At 42.0% G+C, this 21,568-nt stretch overlaps 1 protein-coding gene across 1 annotated transcript in view; it reads right to left on the reverse strand.

The window, feature by feature from the left end:
• Positions 1–4,963: 4,963 nt before the first annotated feature.
• LOC142095402 (uncharacterized) overlaps positions 4,964–21,568 on the reverse strand; it is a 61,430-nt gene continuing 44,825 nt past the window's right edge. Inside the window, exons 15-18 of the mRNA XM_075178351.1 lie at positions 20,380–20,557; positions 19,640–19,727; positions 8,828–8,944; positions 4,964–5,514 (exon numbers count right to left, since the gene is read on the reverse strand). Coding sequence (XP_075034452.1) covers positions 5,390–5,514; positions 8,828–8,944; positions 19,640–19,727; positions 20,380–20,557 — 508 coding nt within the window. The 3' untranslated portion in view covers positions 4,964–5,389. The remainder of the gene's footprint in view (positions 5,515–8,827; positions 8,945–19,639; positions 19,728–20,379; positions 20,558–21,568) is intronic.

Genomic DNA, 21,568 nt, shown 5'->3' on the forward strand with positions numbered 1-21,568 from the left:
ACCCATCAGCCACAACGTAAAAACCACCTGCCTAATATTGTGTATATCCCCCTTATACCACCAAAACAAATCTGACCCATCCAGGCATGCATTCCACAAAGCCTCTGAAGGTGTCCTGTGTTACTGGCACTAAGACATTACCAAAAGATTATTTAAGTCCTGTAAGTTGCAAGGTTTGGCCTCTATGATCAGACTTGTTTTTCCAGAACATCCCACAAATGCTCGATCGGATTGAGAACTATGGAATTTGGAGGCCAAGTCAACACCTTGAACTCTTTATAATGTTTCTCAAACCATTCCTGAACAATTTTTGCAGTGTGGCAGAGTGCATTATCCTGCTGAAAGAGGCAACTTCCATCAGGGAATACCATTGCCATGAAGGGGTGTACTTGGTCTGCAACAATGTTTAGGTAGGTGGTACATGTCAAAGTAACATACAAATGAATTGCAGGACTCCAGGTTTCCCAGAAGAACATTGCCCAGAATATCACACTGCCTCTGCCAGCTTGTCTTCTTTCCATAGTGCATCCTGGTGCCATCTTTTCCCCAGGTAAACGACCCACATGCACCCGGCCATCCACATAATGTAAAAGAATCTGTGAGTTATGAGACCAGGCCACCTTCTTCCTTTGCTTCATGGTCCAGTTCTAGTGCTCATATGACCATTGTAGGCATTTTCGATAGTGTACATGTGTCAGCATAGTGTCACGAACTAGGTAGTTGGAAGGCCTTACCTGCTGGTATTAGCACTGCTAAACAAGGAGGCGCGGAGTCTAACCACTCCCCAGGTCTTCACCAGGGAACCCCGCAAGGAGTTTTGGGCTTAGCCGCTGAGACGTGTCAGTCGCGGTTCTCCCAGGTAGCTACCAGCGAGGTAACATGAACAAACGTAGTGAACAGTCCGAGGTCAAATCCGTGCAGGCAACGAAGTACAGAAGGATGAGGCAGAAGAACCGTCAGGAAGCCGAGGGTCAGTACCAGGTGATCAAACAGGAACCAAGGAGAATCCGAAGAGTAGTCAAGCAGGCAAAAAGGTCAAATCCAGGAGATGCAGGCAGGAGATATAGGTAATAACAGGGGAGCCTAAAGACAAGGTATTAGACTAGATACTCTGGCACCCTAGTGATGCCAGAGTCTGGTTTAAGTAGTAGTGCCAGCCTTGCCATTGGTGGAGTGGAGGTCGGCGGTCAGCTGATCTGACCGCCAACAGGAACTGCAGCTTAGCGTCTCCGTTGCCTAACAACGAGACGCGATGTGGGGCCGGAAGTGACGTCCCGTTGCCTAGCAACGGGGTGAGCGGTGATGGAGAAGGCGTCCGTTCCGGCACCAGGTAAGAGTGCGGGACGGCGCCTGACACATAGGCACTCTGACTGGTCTGCGGCTAAGCAGCCCTATACCCAGCAAGCTGCAATACACTGTATGTTCTGACACCTTTCTATCATAGCCAGCATTAACTTTTTCAGCAATTTGTGCAACAGTAGCTCTTCGCTCCCCTTGCGCATCAAAGTGCCTTGGACGGTCATGACCCTGTCCCCGGTTCACCAGTTGTCCTTCCTTGGACCACTTTTGGTAGGTACTTTCTACTGTATACTGGGAACACCCCACAAGACCTGCTTTTTTGCTATTAAATGGGTGACGTTGCGTCATTATGTGGCTACACGTACGTGGAAGCAGTCAGTTATGGGAGGCACAGTTTTGTCAGTGTCTGGAAGGTTAGTCTACCTTAGTCTCATTATTCTGGGTGTCCACTGAAATAATATAATTTTTTCGTAAATCTGAATGAGTCATATAAAATCAATTAGTCAGCAATACAAAACCAGCAATATATACTCCTCCTGTCTGCACTGACAATTCTCAATGAATAAGGCAGTGTGGTGATAAGTGATTGTGTAAAACATTTATTTATACTTGTTTACAGGCTTAGGGTGATTTTCCTAACAGGATTGCACGCCACAGAATCATGGTTGGGGATATGACACAGGAAAAGCAGATAACAAAAGCACCATTATTGTATGCAAACATAACATTTATTACAGGACACAGTGGACTGCTATACATGTCCCCAAGCTAAACCACTTTACTTCAGGTAGTCAATAGCCTGTGTAGGACACACTCTTTTTTTTGTCTTTGTTCTGTTTGGTTTTTTTTGGGGGGGGAGTTGGTGTTTTTTGCTTAGTCGTGCCTCGTATGGGATAATTCATATTCTATCCATAGCTCTGTAAAATCACTTTTTCTCACATGCCCCCCTTCCATCAGTATGATTTCTATTACCTCATAACAACTTATAATAATATCACTATAGTCAACAACCTATTGTTAGTGTATAAGAGCGCTTTCACTCCGTCATCCCCTGCTGTGTTGCTGTGGCAACCGCAGCACGATCCCCAGTGGTCTAATCAGAAAACAGGAAGTGGGGGGCACTTCCTGTCTGACCAGTAAAAATAACGGGTGCAGTACTGCTAGCTGCACTCTGTGTGTATATATATAAGTTCCCCAAACACACATAGAAGGTGACCGGAGGCTCCCCACTACTTATATATATATATATATATATATATATATATATATATATATAAAAGGTAGGAGTCTGCATGCCCACAAGTGAGTCCTGAACGGACGTGCAGACAGAGAACCACCAAGTGCATTACCAACCTGCCTGCATCTGTATACTGTATATACAAGTTTATAAGTTCAAACTGTTACTGCTGTTGAACTACTGCTGTACTACAAGTTACCATCTGAGAGTAGCTGTATTTATTCATCTGTTGTTATTAACTTTAATAAACAGAAACCTGTTTAAGTTACAAAAGCGTTGTGGCTTAACATCCACATTAACACCACTGAACACCTGTATTAACATCAAAAGGTATAACCAACACCTATTACCTTCCTCACTAGACTGGATACCTAAGACCTTGTCAATAAAAAGCGTAAAGAACTCCCACCACCAAATTAATGGAGACATTAAAATACCTTTCCAATATCAATCAATTGTCCATCAAACTAAAGAATTTAGAATACGAACATAAGCTTACGCCTGGCCTAGCCACTCCTGCTGACCTCAATACAACTAAGGACAAACTCTAAACAAGCAGCCAAGCACCTCAAATGTCTAAGACAAACCGATTACAAGACAGATAGAATCTTGACATCAAGCCGGAGAACAGCAAGAGCCCATAAAAATAATATTACCGTTAAAAGTTTGCAAAACCAAAAGCAAAAGCTCGCTCCCATTGTCCTTTTCGGAGCTTAAGAAATAAATTTGGCATATAGCGGCATTGGAGGAAAAATAACTTTATGGGGCATATTCAATTACGATCCCGATCCGCGGGATTGCGCCGGAACGGCCGCGAACCTAATCCGCGGTACCGCATTAACGTGGATTTTCGTTCGCAGCCCGTAGGGGTGCGTACGAAAATCCGCGTTAATGCGGTACCGTATTAACGGCCGTACTGCGCATTTTCCGCGGTAACGCGCTTTACCGCGGATCGGATCGTAATTGAATATGCCCCTATGTGTTTAATTAGGTATGGGCTAACTGAGTGTGCGCTGAGAGCAGTTTCCAACCACCCTCCTGTGCCTCTTGATGCCCCCACATTGACTCATGCGCAATAATTCCCTTTAACTGTGTGGTCCTCCCTTAGCATTATTCCCAACACTTAGTGACTACCATCTAGTTATATAGGGGTAAGATGTCAAGGTCAATGACCTCCTCCTTCCATTAGTCCTGTACCTTTACCCCTCCCTCCTCCCTGCCCACTCCCTTTAACCTTAACTACATGTTTTTCTAATCATTAAAAAATCTGGTCATATTTTCTCTGCTACTTTTTTTGTTTAGTCATTTTGAAAGATTTCATGTTAGACTTCGTCCATTTTTTCTTACTTTTATGGTTTTCTATTTACAATTCGGATATTCTATCATATGTTCTTGTTATAGGATTGGCAAACCAAAATAAAGAATTATAAAAAAAAATCTTATCCATAGTAGAAACCAAAAAGTATATTGTGTCAACATAATTTGTCAGTATGCGAATGGATACCGAAAATTGTATCCAGTGTATGAACTAGCGAACTGTGGGTCCCTGTGCAGGGAGGGGGTGGAGAAGGTCACCGGGGCCCCAGACCTTCTGCATCTGCCATGCAGCAGGCCCCATTATCTTCATGGGCCCCGATGCACTGCACCTGCCGCACCAATGGTAGTTCCACCTCTAGGGCTGTCCCACTCCTAAATAGTACTTCTCCTCACAGTGACTGTAGGAGGAGACACTTGGTGATTGTGTCCATGTAATACTACATAGCACAAATTCAAACTCCCTACCCTTCCCAGTTTGTAGAACTCACTGAGAATGGGTTTCTGGACGAAAGATTCTTGGTGTGTGAGTGTATAAACAGTCATATAAAGAGGAGGACACTTTTTCAATCCAATCTCTACATATCAGAATATAATGATCTAAAATGTGATAACTCTAAACTCATGTAACAAATAACACAGCTTATTTTTTCTTTTTTAACATGTTTTTATTGAGCTAATTTAATATGAGGGTACAATAATAAAGAAGGAATAGGGGGATTATTTCAAACCACAAAATAACAGTCTGTATTGGTGTGTACAATTTCATCCATATGAATTAGATAATTAACAATATTAGGAAACGTATTTGTTTTATCAAAGCATAGAGTTGGTAAAATCAGGGGGAAATTGTAGGGTAGTAATGTGTAATAATAAGAGTTTATTACATTAAAACTCATGTTGGAATGGGTGGGTCTTCCAAAATGAGTCTGGTGTCATACCAGTCAGTTGAATGAAACCTTCTCAAAATTCAAAAATGGATTGTACCCTGACTTCTATAAAGAGGGATGGTTCCAGCCAGTTCATCAAATATATAAAAAAAACTATTTTTCTCTAAAAAGTGTTAACATTGGTGGGCTGCCAATTTTGTCTGCCACTGATTAGTAATGAAAGAGGGACATGACTAATAAGATGTGTAACTGTATAGTGTTTGACCTGAATCCAGAATGTTTTAATGTGGAAGCAGCCCCATAAGCAAAGGTAAAGAGACGCATCTCAAAAGGAGCATTTTGGGCATGGTATACGTCATAATTCGGATATGTTAAGTATTCTCTACTTCCTAATTGTTCTGTTAGTTATTACATCTGTTATCTGTTTAACAAAAGTAAAAATTCAAACAAAATATATAAAAATTGTACAAATTGTCTCACATTCCATGCAAAGTACTCCCAGTTAAAGTCTATTGCAGTCAATTTCTTGTGCCACCACCACCCAACAGAGCAAACCTTCTTTAGATGTATGGGCTATAAAATCTGATCTAAGATAAATAATGGTCTGCAAGTGCAGTGCATTTCACATCACCATCTTCTCCACACACTGCTAGTTGACAGTCGTATCCATCCTGATTTCTATACTCACCCGACTCCGTCGGGGGTTATCAGACTGTGAGTGCAGATAGCCAAGAGAGGCAGAATCAGGGCGCTCCTGGGATGTCTGTGACAAAACTAAGATATTTCCAAAAGAAAAATATATAAAATGTGGGACATTAAAATACATCCAAGTTGAGAATATATTTTACCATAGGTACTCAATACAGCACAACATTTATTATTGTAAATACAAAATATATAATTTCATAATGCAAACATGATAGTGTTTATTTTTTTCAGTATACTTTTTATGTGTTTATAGGCACTTTTAGACATAGAAGATAAAATATTACCATATGCTTATATGTTTTATTTGGCTACTGGATTCCTCAACAGAAAGGAGATGTGGAAGTGAACATGATAGGGGCAATATGGGGGTAAGTCAAAGGGAAGATAGTTTGTAGACTGGGCATGTGGTGTTCTGGTAGGAGAATGCGCCTCTTCTCATGGTGTAATAGAGGTTTGTGGAACAATGACACAAAGGTATATATTTTATAAACTGCGGGATTGAAAATGTGGAGATGTTGCCTATTACAACCAATCAGATTCTAGTTGTCATTTATTTAGTACATTCTACAAAATGACAGCTAGAATCTGATTGGTTGCCATAGGCAACATCTCCACCTTTTCAAACCCACAGTTTAGTAAATCTAGCTTAAGGTGGTATAGTGGTTTGGTATTTTGTTTGGGAGATTACTTAACACAAATATCATCTTTTGAAGGGAAATTGCTATCTGATTTGTATTTAAACAGGCCCCCCCCCGGGGTGCTCGTTATATAATGTTTCTTTAGTGGCCCCCATTGCCTGTAACATCCTGGCTGACATTCATGAGAAAATGTTTATTTCTCCACTTTTTACATTTGCCAAAAAGCATTAAATTAAACTTCAGTTGGTCACACTGCATCTGTGTACTGAATATCTGCTCTTCCCCTTCTCCCGCCTCCCTCTTTGCTTCACCTCCCATTAACACCCAACTCTGGTGCTCCTTCTGCCCTACAACAGGTGAAGAAGTTCACTCTCTCATTCAGTCCTTTCCACCCTCTACCTGCCCTCTCGATCCCATCCCCTCTCACCTCCTTCGCTCTCTTTCTCCCACTGCCTGCTCCTACCTCGCACACCTTTTCAACCTATCACTCTCCTCTGGGGTAGTACCCTTCTCATTTAAACACGCTCTCATCTCTCCTATCCTCAAGAAACCTAATCTCGACCCCACATCTCTTGCCAATTATCGCCCTATCTCTCTTCTCCCCTATGCCTCTAAATTACTTGAGCGGATTGTCTGTAGCCGCCTAACCAGGCACCTCTCGGACAATTCCCTCCTTGACCCTCTCCAATCCGGCTACCGCCCCCTCCACTCTACCGAAACGGCCCTGGCCAAGGTTACTAATGATCTCCTATCGGCTAAATCCAAGGGTCACTCTTCCCTACTCATCCTCCTTGACCTCTCCGCAGCCTTCGACACCGTGGACCACCACCTCCTGCTGCAAACTCTTCTCTCTCTCGGCCTCTCTTGTTCTGTCCATGCCTGGTTCACCTCTTACCTCGCTAACCGCTCCTTCTCTGTATCCACGTCTGGTTCTTCCTCCTCCCCCTACCCTCTCGCAGTAGGAGTCCCGCAGGGCTCCGTTCTTGGCCCTCTACTCTTTTCCCTCTATACTTCCTCCCTTGGTGCTCTCATCTCCTCCTTTGGCCTTCAGTATCACCTTTATGCTGACGACCTTCAACTCTATATCTCTTCACCTGATCTTTCCCCCAACCTCCTCGCTCAGGTATCTGACTGCCTCTCCGCCATCTCCTCCTGGATGTCGGAGCGCTTTCTCAAAATCAACATTTCCAAAACTGAACTCATTGTCTTTCCTCCTCCCAACCACCCATCCCACCATGACCTCTCCATTGTCGTTAACAACACTACCATCTCCTCTGTCACCCAACTCCGCTGCTTGGGTGTCACCCTTGACTCCTCTCTCTCTCTTTTGCCCTCCACATTCATTCCCTTGCCCAAGCCTGTCGCTTCCAACTATGCAACATCGTCCGCATCCGTCCCTTTCTCTTCAGGAGGCCACCAAAACTATCATACACGCACTCATCATCTCCCGCCTGGATTACTGCAACCTCCTCCTCACCGACCTCCCCCACTCCCGTCTCTCCCCCCTCTGTTCTATACTCAACGCGGCCGCAAGACTCATCTACCTCTCACGCCGCTCCTCCTCTGCCTCCCCTCTCTGCCTTGCCCTTCACTGGCTGCCCTTCCCCTACAGAATTCTTTTCAAACTCCTCACCACCACTTACACTCTCCCACTCTACTGCCCCGTATATCTCCAACCTCCTCTCCATTCACACTCCCGCCCGCTCCCTGCGCTCGGCCAATGACCGTCGCCTCTCCTCCACTCTGATCACCTCTTCCCATTCCAGAATCCAGGACTTTTCCCGTGCAGGCCCCCTTCACTGGAATGAACTCCCTCGCTCCATCCGCCTCTCTCCCACTCTGTGCTCCTTCAAACGTGCACTCAAAACTCACCTCTTTCTCAAAGCCTACCACCCGTCCACTTAACCCCTATCTCCTACGCTCATTCTCCCCTCTCTCCCATTGCCTCAACCGGCTCCTCTTGCCTGGTCTGTCAACCCTCCCTTAGGATGTAACCTCGAATGAGCAGGGCCCTCTTCCCTCCTGTCTCCTTACCCGTTCTTCTGCTCCGTGTCTATTGCATCTGCCTGCCTGGAGTTTCTGAAGTATTGGTACTTTTTGTTTATTGTTCTGTACTGTTATACCCTGTATAGTCTACTGTTTGTACTATGTGCGGCGCTGCGGAAACCTTGTGGCACCTAACAAATAAATGATAATAATAATAATAATAATAATCTGTGCCGAGATGGTGTTGGGGAATTCTAAAGTACAATCAGTTTCCTCGATACTTCATTGGTTGCATTTTAGTTTATTTCTTGCTATAACTGAAGTTCTGGTTTTGTGTGTCTGATGTCTGCTCTTTTATTATAATTGTAATATTGCATGCTACTTTAATAAAAACAAATTTTGAAAAAATTAAACGTCAATGTTTTAGTTTAGATTAAGAATAGCTCATTCAATTATATCAAGGGCAGATATCATTTTGAGAGTCTGAATTTCACAAGATGTCACTCTACCAAAAGTTATTTGGCTATAATTTCCATTTGAAATTGGATGAATATTGGTCTCTCATACCCAGCACATAATTCTAACACATTTACATTTGTTACAAAGCATTAATGACTATTCTATGACATGTCTCTTAATAGCTGTCCCATCAACTCCAAGTTCCTACATATATTCCTAACTACAGCATAGATAGATGTGCATAGATAAAATAGTGGCACTATATAAATAAATGGTGATGATGATGATGATGATACCTGAATTGCTTCCATTGCTCTTGGCACTCTGAGGGCGATAAGGTGGAGTACTGCTATCCCATGAGGGCAGAGATTTTTGGGAACTCTGAGTACATTTCAGATGGGATTTTGAATTTCCTATAGAATTTAAATAAAAATAATCAAACATGTACAAAAAATAATATTGACAACTATCTGTTTGACCAACCATAAATGATTTCAGGAGATCAGTTGTCTGAAAATCAGAAACCTATTTAAAAGATCAGAAATTGTATATTTTAAAAGAAATAATAGATAAAGCACAATTTAAATCTAGATCATCTCAAAAGGTTAATAGCTGAGATTTCAAACATACCCTTTATTTGTCTACATAAATTGTATTTTATTAATAACAGCTGCTGTTCTATCGCACATTATACAGGACCATGTGACTTACTGTTTAACCTAACTTGAGCTAGGAAGCCCATTCAGCCATGATTGGCGTAACAATCTCAGGAACCCCACTCTCTCCCCATCTATCCTGGGAACAAATTCCCCCCTCTGGGATTTGCAAGACTACAACTCAGACCGATGTGCATTTTGAAAGTGGATCCCTGAAATTTAATTATTCACAACTTAATATATTTGCATCAGTTGCAGCCAGTGCTTTATAATGTCTGATGGGCTTGGCAAGATGGATTTTGATTTCTTTGTATTCAAAGTAGATTTTTCATCCTCCCAAATGTGTTTATATGTGCTAAAATGCATAGTTATATTATATGTATTAAAAAAACAAATAGATTTTGTTTTAAAATATGCTTTCAGTCAAATGCAAACTCTACCCTATCAATGATGTTTAGTTTGGCACCTGCATTGTAAGGAAGGAGGCTATGACAAGATATGAGTAGTAGTACCCCTCTATAAACCCTTAGTGGAGCCCTTGGAACTGCATACAGAGACCAGGGGTTGCTATTGTACAGCGCAAGGAAGGTCAGTGTTACTTGAGCAACCTATAGGGGTGTGACCGCACAAACCAATAAGACGACAGATGGCTTCCTATTGGTTTAGCGGCTCAAACCCCTGCCTGTCAGACGTATTAAGTTGGTTATCACTTTTTAACCAGCCAAATAAGTTGGGACAACTTTTTACAGAAATGGGGCAACCAAGGGAAAATGAAGTGTCAATGTTCTGTTCGAAAGAGAAGGAGCAACCCAGTTAAGATTTAATATGTAATTAGGATTTCGTCTTTAATATACTTTATTATTTTGTAATACCATAGGACAGGCTTGGCTAACCTGTGGCACTCCAGCATGCTTTGCCAATATATAGCAGCTTATTGCAGGAAGGGTATGCTGGGACTTGTAGTTTCACAACACCTGGAGTGCCACAGGTTAGCCAAGCCTGCCATAGGGTGACAGACTATAGACTTCTATTTGCTATACTACCAGTGAGAATCTATTGTTTTCACATTGGCCCAATAGCTAAATGCGCCCGAAACAAAGCATGTGATTCCAGTCAGAATTGAACGCACATTTTTTGGCGCCATCAGTTATTGAGGTATAGTCCATGTGTTTAATATGGCTTATGCACATTTAGAAGTCAAATAGGGATAGCAGATTCATCTGTAAATCTATATAATTTTCCATATATATTTAGATGAAATATGGGTAAAAATTAATATAAAGAGTTCTTAGTAGGGATGTGCACCGGCGACTTTTGAGGTCTCGTGTTTTGTGTTTTGGATCCGGATTTTCGTTATTTTTGAGGTTCGGATTTGTCTCGCAAAACACTTGACGAAAGGTCTCGGTTCGGATTTAAGGTATTGGATTCGGATTTTTTTTGAAAAAAACATAAAAAGTTTAAAAATCAAGTTTTTGGGCTTATTTTCACTCCTAGGCTATTATTAACCTCAATAACATTCAATAACAAGCATTTCCACTAATTTACAGTGTATTCTGAACACCTCACAATATAGTTATTAGTCCAAAACGTTGCAACAAGGTATCTTTCTGGACTGCGTAGAGGAGTGGGTCACCACAATATATTATAAACCCTGAACTTTTATGATTCGCACCAATAATTGTACCTGGACTGCGTAGAGGAGTGGGTCACCACAATATATATTAAAAACCCTGAACTTTTATGATTCGCACCAATAATTGTACCTGGACTGCGTAGAGGAGTGGGTCACCACAATATCTTAAAAACCCTGAACTTTTATGATTCGCACCAATAATTGTACCTGGACTGCGTAGAGGAGTGGGTCACCACAATATATTAAAAACCCTGAACTTTTATGATTCGCACCAATAATTGTACCTGGACTGCGTAGAGGAGTGGGTCACCACAATATCTTAAAAACCCTGAACTTTTATGATTCGCACCAATAAATGTACCTGGACTGCGTAGAGGAGTGGGTCACCACAATATATATAATAAGAAAACCATCAACTTGTATGATTCGCACCAATAAATGTACCTGGACTGCGTAGAGGAGTGGGTCACCACAATATATATTAAAAACACTGAACTTTTATGAATCGCACCAATAAATGTACCTGGACTGCGTAGAGGAGTGGGTCACCACAATATATTAAAAACCCTGAACTTGTATGATTCGCACCAATAATTGTACCTGGACTGCGTAGAGGAGTGGGTCACCACAATATCTTAAAAACCCTGAACTTTTATGATTCGCACCAATAATTGTACCTGGACTGCGTAGAGGAGTGGGTCACCACAATATCTTAAAAACCCTGAACTTTTATGATTCGCACCAATAATTGTACCTGGACTGCGTAGAGGAGTGGGTCACCACAATATCTTAAAAACCCTGAACTTTTATGATTCGCACCAATAATTGTACCTGGACTGCGTAGAGGAGTGGGTCACCACAATATCTTAAAAACCCTGAACTTTTATGATTCGCACCAATAATTGTACCTGGACTGCGTAGAGGAGTGGGTCACCACAATATCTTAAAAACCCTGAACTTTTATGATTCGCACCAATAATTGTACCTGGACTGCGTAGAGGAGTGGGTCACCACAATATATTAAAAACCCTGAACTTTTATGATTCGCACCAATAATTGTACCTGGACTGCGTAGAGGAGTGGGTCACCACAATATCTTAAAAACCCTGAACTTTTATGATTCGCACCAATAATTGTACCTGGACTGCGTAGAGGAGTGGGCACTGGGCACCACAATAAAATATATAAAAAACCTTCAACAGATCTGCATTACACTACACATACGGCTGCTCCTCCATCCTCTCCATCATATACATGTTGGAGTTTTAGCGTGTGACAACCTCTTGTTTTTGATAATGTCAGTGCATTTTGAATATTTTTCAATTTGCCCCACACCACTGAATGTACTTTATCTATGATACGCAATACGCATCTATCTATCTTGACTGCGTAGTGTGGTGGCCCCGGTACACAATTTGGTACCGAGGCCACAATATAATTAAAAAACCCTCCACGTGTCTGAATTCTACCAAACAAGTATCTGGACTGCATAGTGGGGTGGCCCCGGTACCCAATTTGATACCGGGGCCACAATACCTCCTCCAAACATGGTACAGACAATTCGTCATTGAGAGACCCCAGACAGACAGGGTCGAAGTGTTATTGTTTGACTTTGTAAACCCAAAAAAATGTCCCTGTTGCACATAGTCGTGCAATGAAGACTGACTTTTTCATTTAAAGGCACGATCTTTAAAGTGTAGTGTTTGTAAGTCTAAGTCATATTATACTTTTGGTAAAATTGGTTTATTTTGTTCCTCTTTATGGTAATTAATTAGTAATAGAATTAAAGTAGGAAATAGAATTAAAGTATGAAATAGAATTAAAGTAGGAAATAGAGTGGTATAGAGTTGTAGTGTGGTATAGATAGAGTGGTCCACACAATATAATAATAAAACCCTCAACTGGTCTGAATTCCACCAAACAAGTATCTTGACTGCGTAGTGTGGTGGCCCCGGTACACAATTTGGTACCGAGCCCACAATATAATTAAAAAACCCTCCACGTGTCTGAATTCCACCAAACAAGTATCTGGACTGCATAGTGGGGTGGCCCCGGTACCCAATTTGATACCGGGGCCACAATACCTCCTCCAAACATGGTACAGACAATTCGTCATTGAGAGACCCCAGACAGACAGGGTCGAAGTGTTATTGTTTGACTTTGTAAACCCAAAAAAATGTCCCTGTTGCACATAGTCGTGCAATGAAGACTGACTTTTTCATTTAAAGGCACGATCTTTAAAGTGTAGTGTTTGTAAGTCTAAGTCATATTATACTTTTGGTAAAATTGGTTTATTTTGTTCCTCTTTATGGTAATTAATTAGTAATAGAATTAAAGTAGGAAATAGAATTAAAGTATGAAATAGAATTAAAGTAGGAAATAGAGTGGTATAGAGTTGTAGTGTGGTATAGATAGAGTGGTCCACACAATATAATAATAAAACCCTCAACTGGTCTGAATTCCACCAAACAAGTATCTGGACTGCGTAGTGGGGTGGCCCCGGTACACAATTTGGTACCGAGGCCACAATATAATTAAAAAATTGGGCATCAACTGTCACCGTTGTTTAATATCTGATACACCTAAATATGGACTGCACAGTGGAGTGGCCCCGGTAGTAAATTTGGTGCCGGGGCCACAATACCTCCTCCAACTTCCAAGTGTAGTGTTTATAAAGACACACAGCGTCGAAGTGTTATTATTAGTTGACTTTCTTAACCCTAAAATTGTCCCTGTTGCAAATATTCGTGCAATGGACAGTTACTTTTCTATTGAAAGACTCAAGCTTTCAAGTGTAGTGTTTATAAAATATAAACAACAATACAGTAGTTTTAGAGCACGTCAATACCTCTTGTTTTAAATTATGACACGGCATTTTACTTTTGGTTTAATTTCTTGAATTTTTTTACATTTGGTTTTACTTTTTGAACATGGCAAACGACTGTTGCTTGGTCATATAATGCAAAAAAAAAAAGTTCCAAGATGGAATTGTCCTTGGGCCCTCACACCCACCCTTATGTTGTTGAAATAGGACATGCACACTTTAACAAACCAATCATTTCAGCGACAGGGCCTACCAAACAACTTTGGCTGAAATGATTGGTTTGTTTGGGCCCCCACACCAAAAAAGCTATTCATCTCTCCCTGTACAGACTAAACAGGCTCTACTGAGGCAAGATGTCGTCCTCATCCTCAACCTCTGATTCCTCTCCCCCTACAGTGTGTACTTCCTCCTCATCACACATTATCAATTCGTCCCCGCTGGACTCCACAACCACAGGTCCCTCTGTAGTATCTGGAGGGCAGTGCTGTACTTCATTGAGGAATTGATTATTCATTTTTATAAACATCATTTTTTCAACGTTGTGAGGAAGCAACCTCCTTCGCCGCTCACTGACCAGGTTCCCCGCTGCACTAAAAACTCTTTCCGAGTACACACTGGAGGGGGGACAACTCAGGTAAAATAGAGCCAGTTTGTACAGGGGCTTCCAAACTGCCTTTTTTTCCTGCCAGTAACAATATGGACTGTCTGACATGTCTACTTGGATGGTGTCAGCAAAGTAATCATCCACAATTTTTTCTATTGTGACAGCATCCAATGCAGCGAGAGTAGACATGTCTGCAATGGTTGGCAGGTCCTTCAGTCCGGACCAGATGTTATCAGCATCCCCGCCAGTGCCTCTTTTGGGAAAACTGAGCTTTTTCCTCGCAGCCATAGATGTGGAAGAAAATGAGGGTGGAGCTGTTGGCATGTCACGGTCCTCTTCAGAGGACAATCTCCTGACCAGCAGGTCTTTGCACCGCTGTAGACTTGTGTCCGCCGGAAACAGAGACACAACATACGCTTTAAACCGAGGATCGAGCACGGTGGCCAGAATGTATTCCTCTGACTTTAAAAGAGTGACCACCCTCGGATCCTGGCAAAGCGTACGAAGGGCTACATCCACAAGAGCTACATGCTTGGTGTAATCGCAATGGCTTACCAGCTCCTCCCTCACTTTCTCCAGCTGCTTCTGCAACAGCCTGATCAGGGGAATGACCTGACTCAAGCTGGCAGTGTCGGAACTGACTTCTCGTGTGGCAAGTTCAAATGGCTGCAGAACCTTGCACAACACGGAAATCAGTCTCCACTGCGCTTGACTGAGGCGCATCCCCACTCCTTTGCCTATGTCGTAGGTGGCTGTGTAGGCCTGAATGGCCTTTTGCTGCTCCTCCATCCTCTGCAGCATATAGAGGGTGGAGTTCCAGCGCGTCACAACCTCTTGTTTGAGGTGATGGCAGGGCAGGTTCATGCTTTTTTGATGTGCCTCTAGTCTGCGGTAGGCACTGGCTGAATGCCGAAAGTGTCCAGCAATTTTGCGCGCCACCGCAAGCATCTCCTGCACACCCCTGTCACTCTTGAGGTAATGCTGCACCACCAAATTAATGGTGTGGGCAAAACATGGGACGTGCTGGAAATTGCCCATATTTAATGCCCGCACAATGTTACTGGCATTGTCTGACACCACAAATCCCCATGAGAGTCTAAGTGGGGTAAGCCACTGGGAGATAATTTCCCTCATTTTCTCTAATATGTTGTCAGCGTTGTGCCTCTTATTAAAGCCTGTAATGCACAATGTTGCCTGCCTTTGCATGAGCAGCCATTTTGTAGATGCTGCTACTGATGCAGCTGTTGCTGTTGCTGCGGAAGGGGATGCATCTACCCAGTGGGCTGTCACAGTCATATAGTCCTTCGTTTGCCCAGAACCACTTGTCCACATGTCCGTGGTTAAGTGGACAGTGGGTACAACCGCATTTTTAAGAGCACTGAGGACACTTGATCGTACTTCTCTGTACATTTTTGGTATCGCCTGCCTAGTGAAGTGGAATCTCGAGGGGATTTGGTACCGGGGACACAATACCTCCATCAACCCTCTAAATCCCACTCCACTGATGGCGGACACCGGGCGCACGTCTAACACCAACATTGCAGTTACAGCCGCAGTTATACGCTTTGCAATAGGGTGACTACTATCGTATTTGGTGGTCATGGCAAACGACTGTTGGACGGTCAATTGTTTTGTGAAAGACTTAGCGGTCTTACGACTTCCCCTCTGGGAAGATGACCGACTAACAGCAGCAACAGCAGCAGTGGCAGTAGTAGGCGTACCGCTGCAGGATTCCTCGGATGAATCCCGTATTGAGGAGGACTCAGTCTGGCTGCTGACTTGGGCTGCAGGACTGAATCTGATGGAGATTGTGGAGGAAGTTGACGAGGAGGGTGTTGCTGGTGTGTATCCAACTGGACCACGGGATTTAGGTGTCCCTGTACCGATGAGGGGCCTAGCCCCAGTTCCTGAACTAACCACTGAACTATGAAGGTTATTCAGGTGACGTATAAGGGAGGATGTTCCTAGGTGGGCAAGATCCTTACCCCTGCTTATTTGAGCTTTACATAAGCTACATATTGCCATACATTGGTTGTCTGGATTTGGATAAAAATAACTCCAGACCGAAGAGGTGCATTTTTTGGTCTTCTGACCAGGCATGACGATGGGCTTTTTCATCCCATGGACATCAGCTGTTTCCCCCCCTGGTGCCTCATTTACAATAACCACATCACCATCCTCATCATCAAGTTCCTCCACAGCGCCAGCTACATCATCAATAGCCTCCTCCCGAGCCACCTCTTCCCGTACAGTGATGGGAAGGTCAGGCTTGACAACCACCAACACCCTTGGACTCGCCTTGGGGATTTGTGATAATTTCTCTTTAGAAGGCAGAGTTGTTTGCTGTTTTGTTGCTGACAGCATAACTCTCTTCAATTTTTTGTAGGGGGGGGGAGGAGGAGGAGGGCTAAGATCCGTGGGTGAAGCTGAACCACTAGTCATGAACACGGGCCAGGGCCTAAGCTTTTTTAAGTTTCTCTTTTTGCTACTTTTTCTTAACTTGGGCTTTTTGGATTTTACATGCCCGGTACTACGAGATTGGGCATCGGGCTTGGAAGACGACGTTGATGGCATTTCATCGTCTATGTCATGACTAGTGGCAGCAGCTTCAGCATTAGGAGGAAGTGGGTCTTGATCTTTCCCTACTTTATCCTCCAAATTTTTGGTCTCCATTATATGTAGCACAAGATACTGCAGAATGTGTGAACTTGGTAATATTGCAGTACCAATGGACTTATACTGCTGGATTGGTTTTGCAAATTTGGTTATAATTATTATATATTTTTTTTTTTTTAAATTTTTTATTTTTTTTTACTTTTTTTTTATTTTTAAAAAACTTGGGAATAGTGGGGAAATAACTATGCCCTTAGAAGCACAGAGCACAGGACACAGCACCACTGGACTGAACAGGACACGGCACAGGACCCAGCAGCACTACGGAACTCAGCAGGACAGAGCACAGGACACAGCACCACTGGACTGATACTGCAGAATGTGTGAACTTGGTAATATTGCAGTACCAATGGACTTATAATGCTGGATTGGTTTTGCAAATTTGGTTATAATTATTATATATATTTTTTTTTTTTTAATTTTTTATTTTTTTTTACTTTTTTTTTATTTTTTAAAAACTTGGGAATAATGGGGAAATAACTATGCCCTTAGAAGCACAGAGCACAGGACACAGCACCACTGGACTGAACAGGACACGGCACAGGACCCAGCAGCACTACGGAACTCAGCAGGACAGAGCACAGGACACAGCACCACTGGACTGATACTGCAGAATGTGTAAACTTTGTAATATTGCAGTACCACTGGACTTTTACTGCTGAATGTGTGAACTTGGTAATATTGCAGTACCAATGGGCTTATACTGCAGGATTGGTTGTGCAAATTTTGTGGTAATTAAAAAATATTAAAGTAGTTTTTGGTATTTTTTAAAAAAACTTTTTTTTATTTTTTTAAACACAGGGGAATATTGGGGAAATAACTATGCCCTTAGAAGCACAGAGCACAGGACACAGCACCACTGGACTGAACAGGACACAGCACAGGACCCAGCAGCACCACTGACCTCAGAAGGACAGAGCACAGCACACAGCACCACTGGACTGATACTGCAGAACACAGCACAGCACAGCACAGCACAGCACAGAACTAAACAGCACAGAACTAAACAGCACAGAACTAAACAGCACAGAACTAAACAGCACAGAACTAAACAGCACAGAGGACCACCTAACACACCCTCCCTCTACCCTGATCAATGCCCGAGTGAAGATGGCGGCGACTAGCGGGGAATTTATAGGATCCGAGTATCGCGAGATCCGACAACGGGATTATGAGTCAGAGCCTCAGTTTCACTTTTGAATTTGGCGCCAATACCCGGATCTGTCTCGGATCCGACTCGGATCCGCAACGTTCGGGTGGGCTCGGATTTCATAAATCCGAGTGCGCTCATCCCTAGTTCTTAGAGATATATTCTGTGCCAAGACATGTGCCCTCTGATAGCCTGAAGGGCATTTATACCATCTGATAATGTACGTGGGTGTGTTTATATGTGCAGTACTTTACTTCGAAATATATATGGCAAATCTACAGTAAAATGTATTGAACTAAAAATGTATATTTTAGTAAATGGGGGTAAAAATAAGAAGATGAATAGTATAGTTACATTTTTAACTATAGTTTCTCTCATACACTCTCCTTCTTACACAGAAATATAGAATTAGAGCAAGTAAGCATCTATCAGAACTAGTCCTAGATGGGACTGATGACTGCAACCGGCCATGGGTTTAAAGAACATCCTGACCGCAAAGGAGTCTGTGATGTTGTAAATCCCCTCTGACCACATCCATATATGAGTAATATTGTATTATCTATATGATATAACTACTAGAAAGGATACCTCTATTTTCTTATTGTATTGAGGTTCTGCTGCTTGTGTGACTGGTATGAGGAGGAGCTGCTTCTATACTGAAGATTTCTCCAAGTGGGACCTTTGTGTCTATACAATGCAATGATGAAGCTCACTACTCTCTACAGGTGCCTGGTTAAGGTAAAGGGGTTACATATATTTATAATATCCAAATTGGCATTTGAGCTAAAGGGAGAACCAGGACAGATATCTAGGTGAGGATAATTCTTTGTCTGTGGTCTTGTGAATCTTCTGCTTCACAACCTTATGTCTCAACCTTCCACCGTCTCTCCTTATTCCAACCACACCCACACCACCGGTAGCTGGGCAAAAATTATTTAAAATTGGTGGCTAATAATGTTGATCCTGCAACCACAAACATTTCCTATACCACCAGCTACAATTGTTATTACACTAACTTATGTGTTCCCTACACTGCTTAGATTGTAAGCTCATTTGGCCAGGGCCATATTTACCTTTCATGTCATTGTAGGTGGCTTATTTGTGTCCCCTCGTTGTACAGAATTGCTTAATATGCAATATGTTGTAATATGTTATAAATAAAGAAAAATAAGACTAACCTTTATAGGATTTTTGTTTATTTTCTCTAATGTGTTCTTAAGCATGTACCCACTAATACTACAGCATTTATTCTGTATTCAGTCTCCCATCTCTGTCTGCTGAGAAGCCTAAACCTCAAGATCATATTATGGATCTTTGCTAATATAACAGCTGTAAGGAGCTTACTAGCCACAATGCAGAACAACTAACAGTTGTTGTTTAATTAGTGCAATAGGGCTTCTACATTGTATAAAAGTAAATATGACTACATAACTTCGTTCCTACCATAGAGAGTGCCCACAGATTTAGTGGTATAATTGTCCAGGAAGATTTTCTCCTTCCTCCAGCTTTCTCCCTCCCCCTCCTAGAGAAATCTCCCCTTTATGATAAAAAAATATATTATTCCTTACCATCATTTGTGCGAATGGCTGGAAAACGGGCATCCATCCTGCCCCGGTAGATGTGCCCATCAAAACCTAGAATATCTACCTCCCCCTGCTGATGGAAAGAGGAATTAGCAAAAATAAAAATAAAGTAGAAAGTATAGAGTGTGAAAATGTGGACAATAGACTAAAGTGAGTAGGATAACACAGGGTATAGAGAATAGATTGTAGCAGCTCTGGTTTATTTTGCAGTAGATAAAAGAGGTGGCTTAAAAACAGGGTAAGAAAGGATATAAAGGGGTTTATTTATTAAAGAACAAAAGGCAGAAAATCAATTAATTTATTCCCCAAAGAAAGCATTTTTAATAGTCAATATATATATATATATATATTTTTTTTTTAACATATTTGTTTTGTTTTTTTTACAATTCTATATTTTAACTAAATGGAACTGAGATTCAAGCCTGGGTTTTCAGTTTCACTGAGCATGTATAAACTGGCTAGTTGGCATATCCCCACAGAGTGGCCCAGCGAAGCTTTAAGTTGATCCAAGATTTTAATGATAAATTAAGATTTTTAAAGCAAGCTTTTAAATTGCTGTGCTGTGATAGGTGATTTTCTGTTAAACAGACCCCATAGTGAGCTATAGAAATATGGTAAAGGGAGTGCATGTAAGGGACAGGTATAAAACAGTACAGCGACATAAATGTAACAAGTTTTTACATGTGTTGTAGCTTATAGTAACATGACAATATTCTCATTATCACACGCATGTCTCCTCTTACATTTAGGCCACCAACCTCACTTTCCTCCTCCTGAGGGGTACATGTGGTGTTGCCCTGCAGCCTGGCATAACGCCGATGCGAGAAGGTCAGTGTGTGACTTCCTCCACAGCTCCGGGAGCTTGACATATATCCATAATCACTAAGCTCAGGAACGTGTTGACTATTAAATAAAAAGACACAAAGGATCAAACCAGTCAACCCACTTCACAGAGCCGTCCTCCTCTGATCCGTCATACTGTTGCATATTACATGTCTAGATACAACCAAAATCTCAGCAAACTGTGTGAAGAGCATTTCAACTGAACTTCCAATTTTGGAGAACAATCTTGAAATTTTCGCTCCTCTCTAGCCATGCCCCTAAACATCCTTAACAATGACCCTTGGTTGGTCTTGGCCACACCTTCAATCCGCAGGCTGCTGATTTTTACCCACAGTAAAAGCTGGATATTTGGGGTGGTTATGCAGTTATTGGTCTGACCACACTACTATAGCATCAGTTTGGTTTTCCCTACCCCTGCTTCTATACCACTTTTAAGAACTCTCGCTTTTCCATTTGTCACTAATATCTCTCCACCAACTTCTGAAGCAACAGTAAACTGTAATAAACTTTAAACATATTCCTGCTGTATTATATTACCCACAAATCTATGGGGGGAATTCAATTCCCCACGATGAGTCACTGGCCATCACCACAATGTCCGGCTTTGTTTATTTCCAGGTACTACTGTACCCAAATGTCACAGATTTTCCTGCGCACCTGTATGTGAGGAACAATCGCAGGATGTTACATTGCTGTGTAGTGGATTCTGGAGGCACTCTGCAGCACATCACTAGGAATTTAATTCTTCTGCATGAACCTTAATCAAAATATATTTTCACAAATGATTTGTACAAAGACTATCTAAGTAACTTGCTAAATGTGAGCATGCACAGAAATTGATTGTTCAATCCGCTCACACACACACACACAGCAATACAATTGTGTTCAAGTACTGGGCAATCACATTCTTACATTTGAACACTAACATTTGTGAATGCCATTTTCACCAAGGATATTTTAAGTAGGATGTGTGCAGGCTCTCATGTTTTGGTTTTGGTTTTGGTTCTAAAATCATCTTCATGTTTTGGCTTTGGCCAAATTTCCTCATGTGTTTTTTTATATCTGGATTTC

The sequence above is a fragment of the Mixophyes fleayi genome, chromosome 6 (assembly GCF_038048845.1).
Source record: "Mixophyes fleayi isolate aMixFle1 chromosome 6, aMixFle1.hap1, whole genome shotgun sequence".
Classification (NCBI taxonomy): Eukaryota; Metazoa; Chordata; class Amphibia; order Anura; family Limnodynastidae; genus Mixophyes; species Mixophyes fleayi.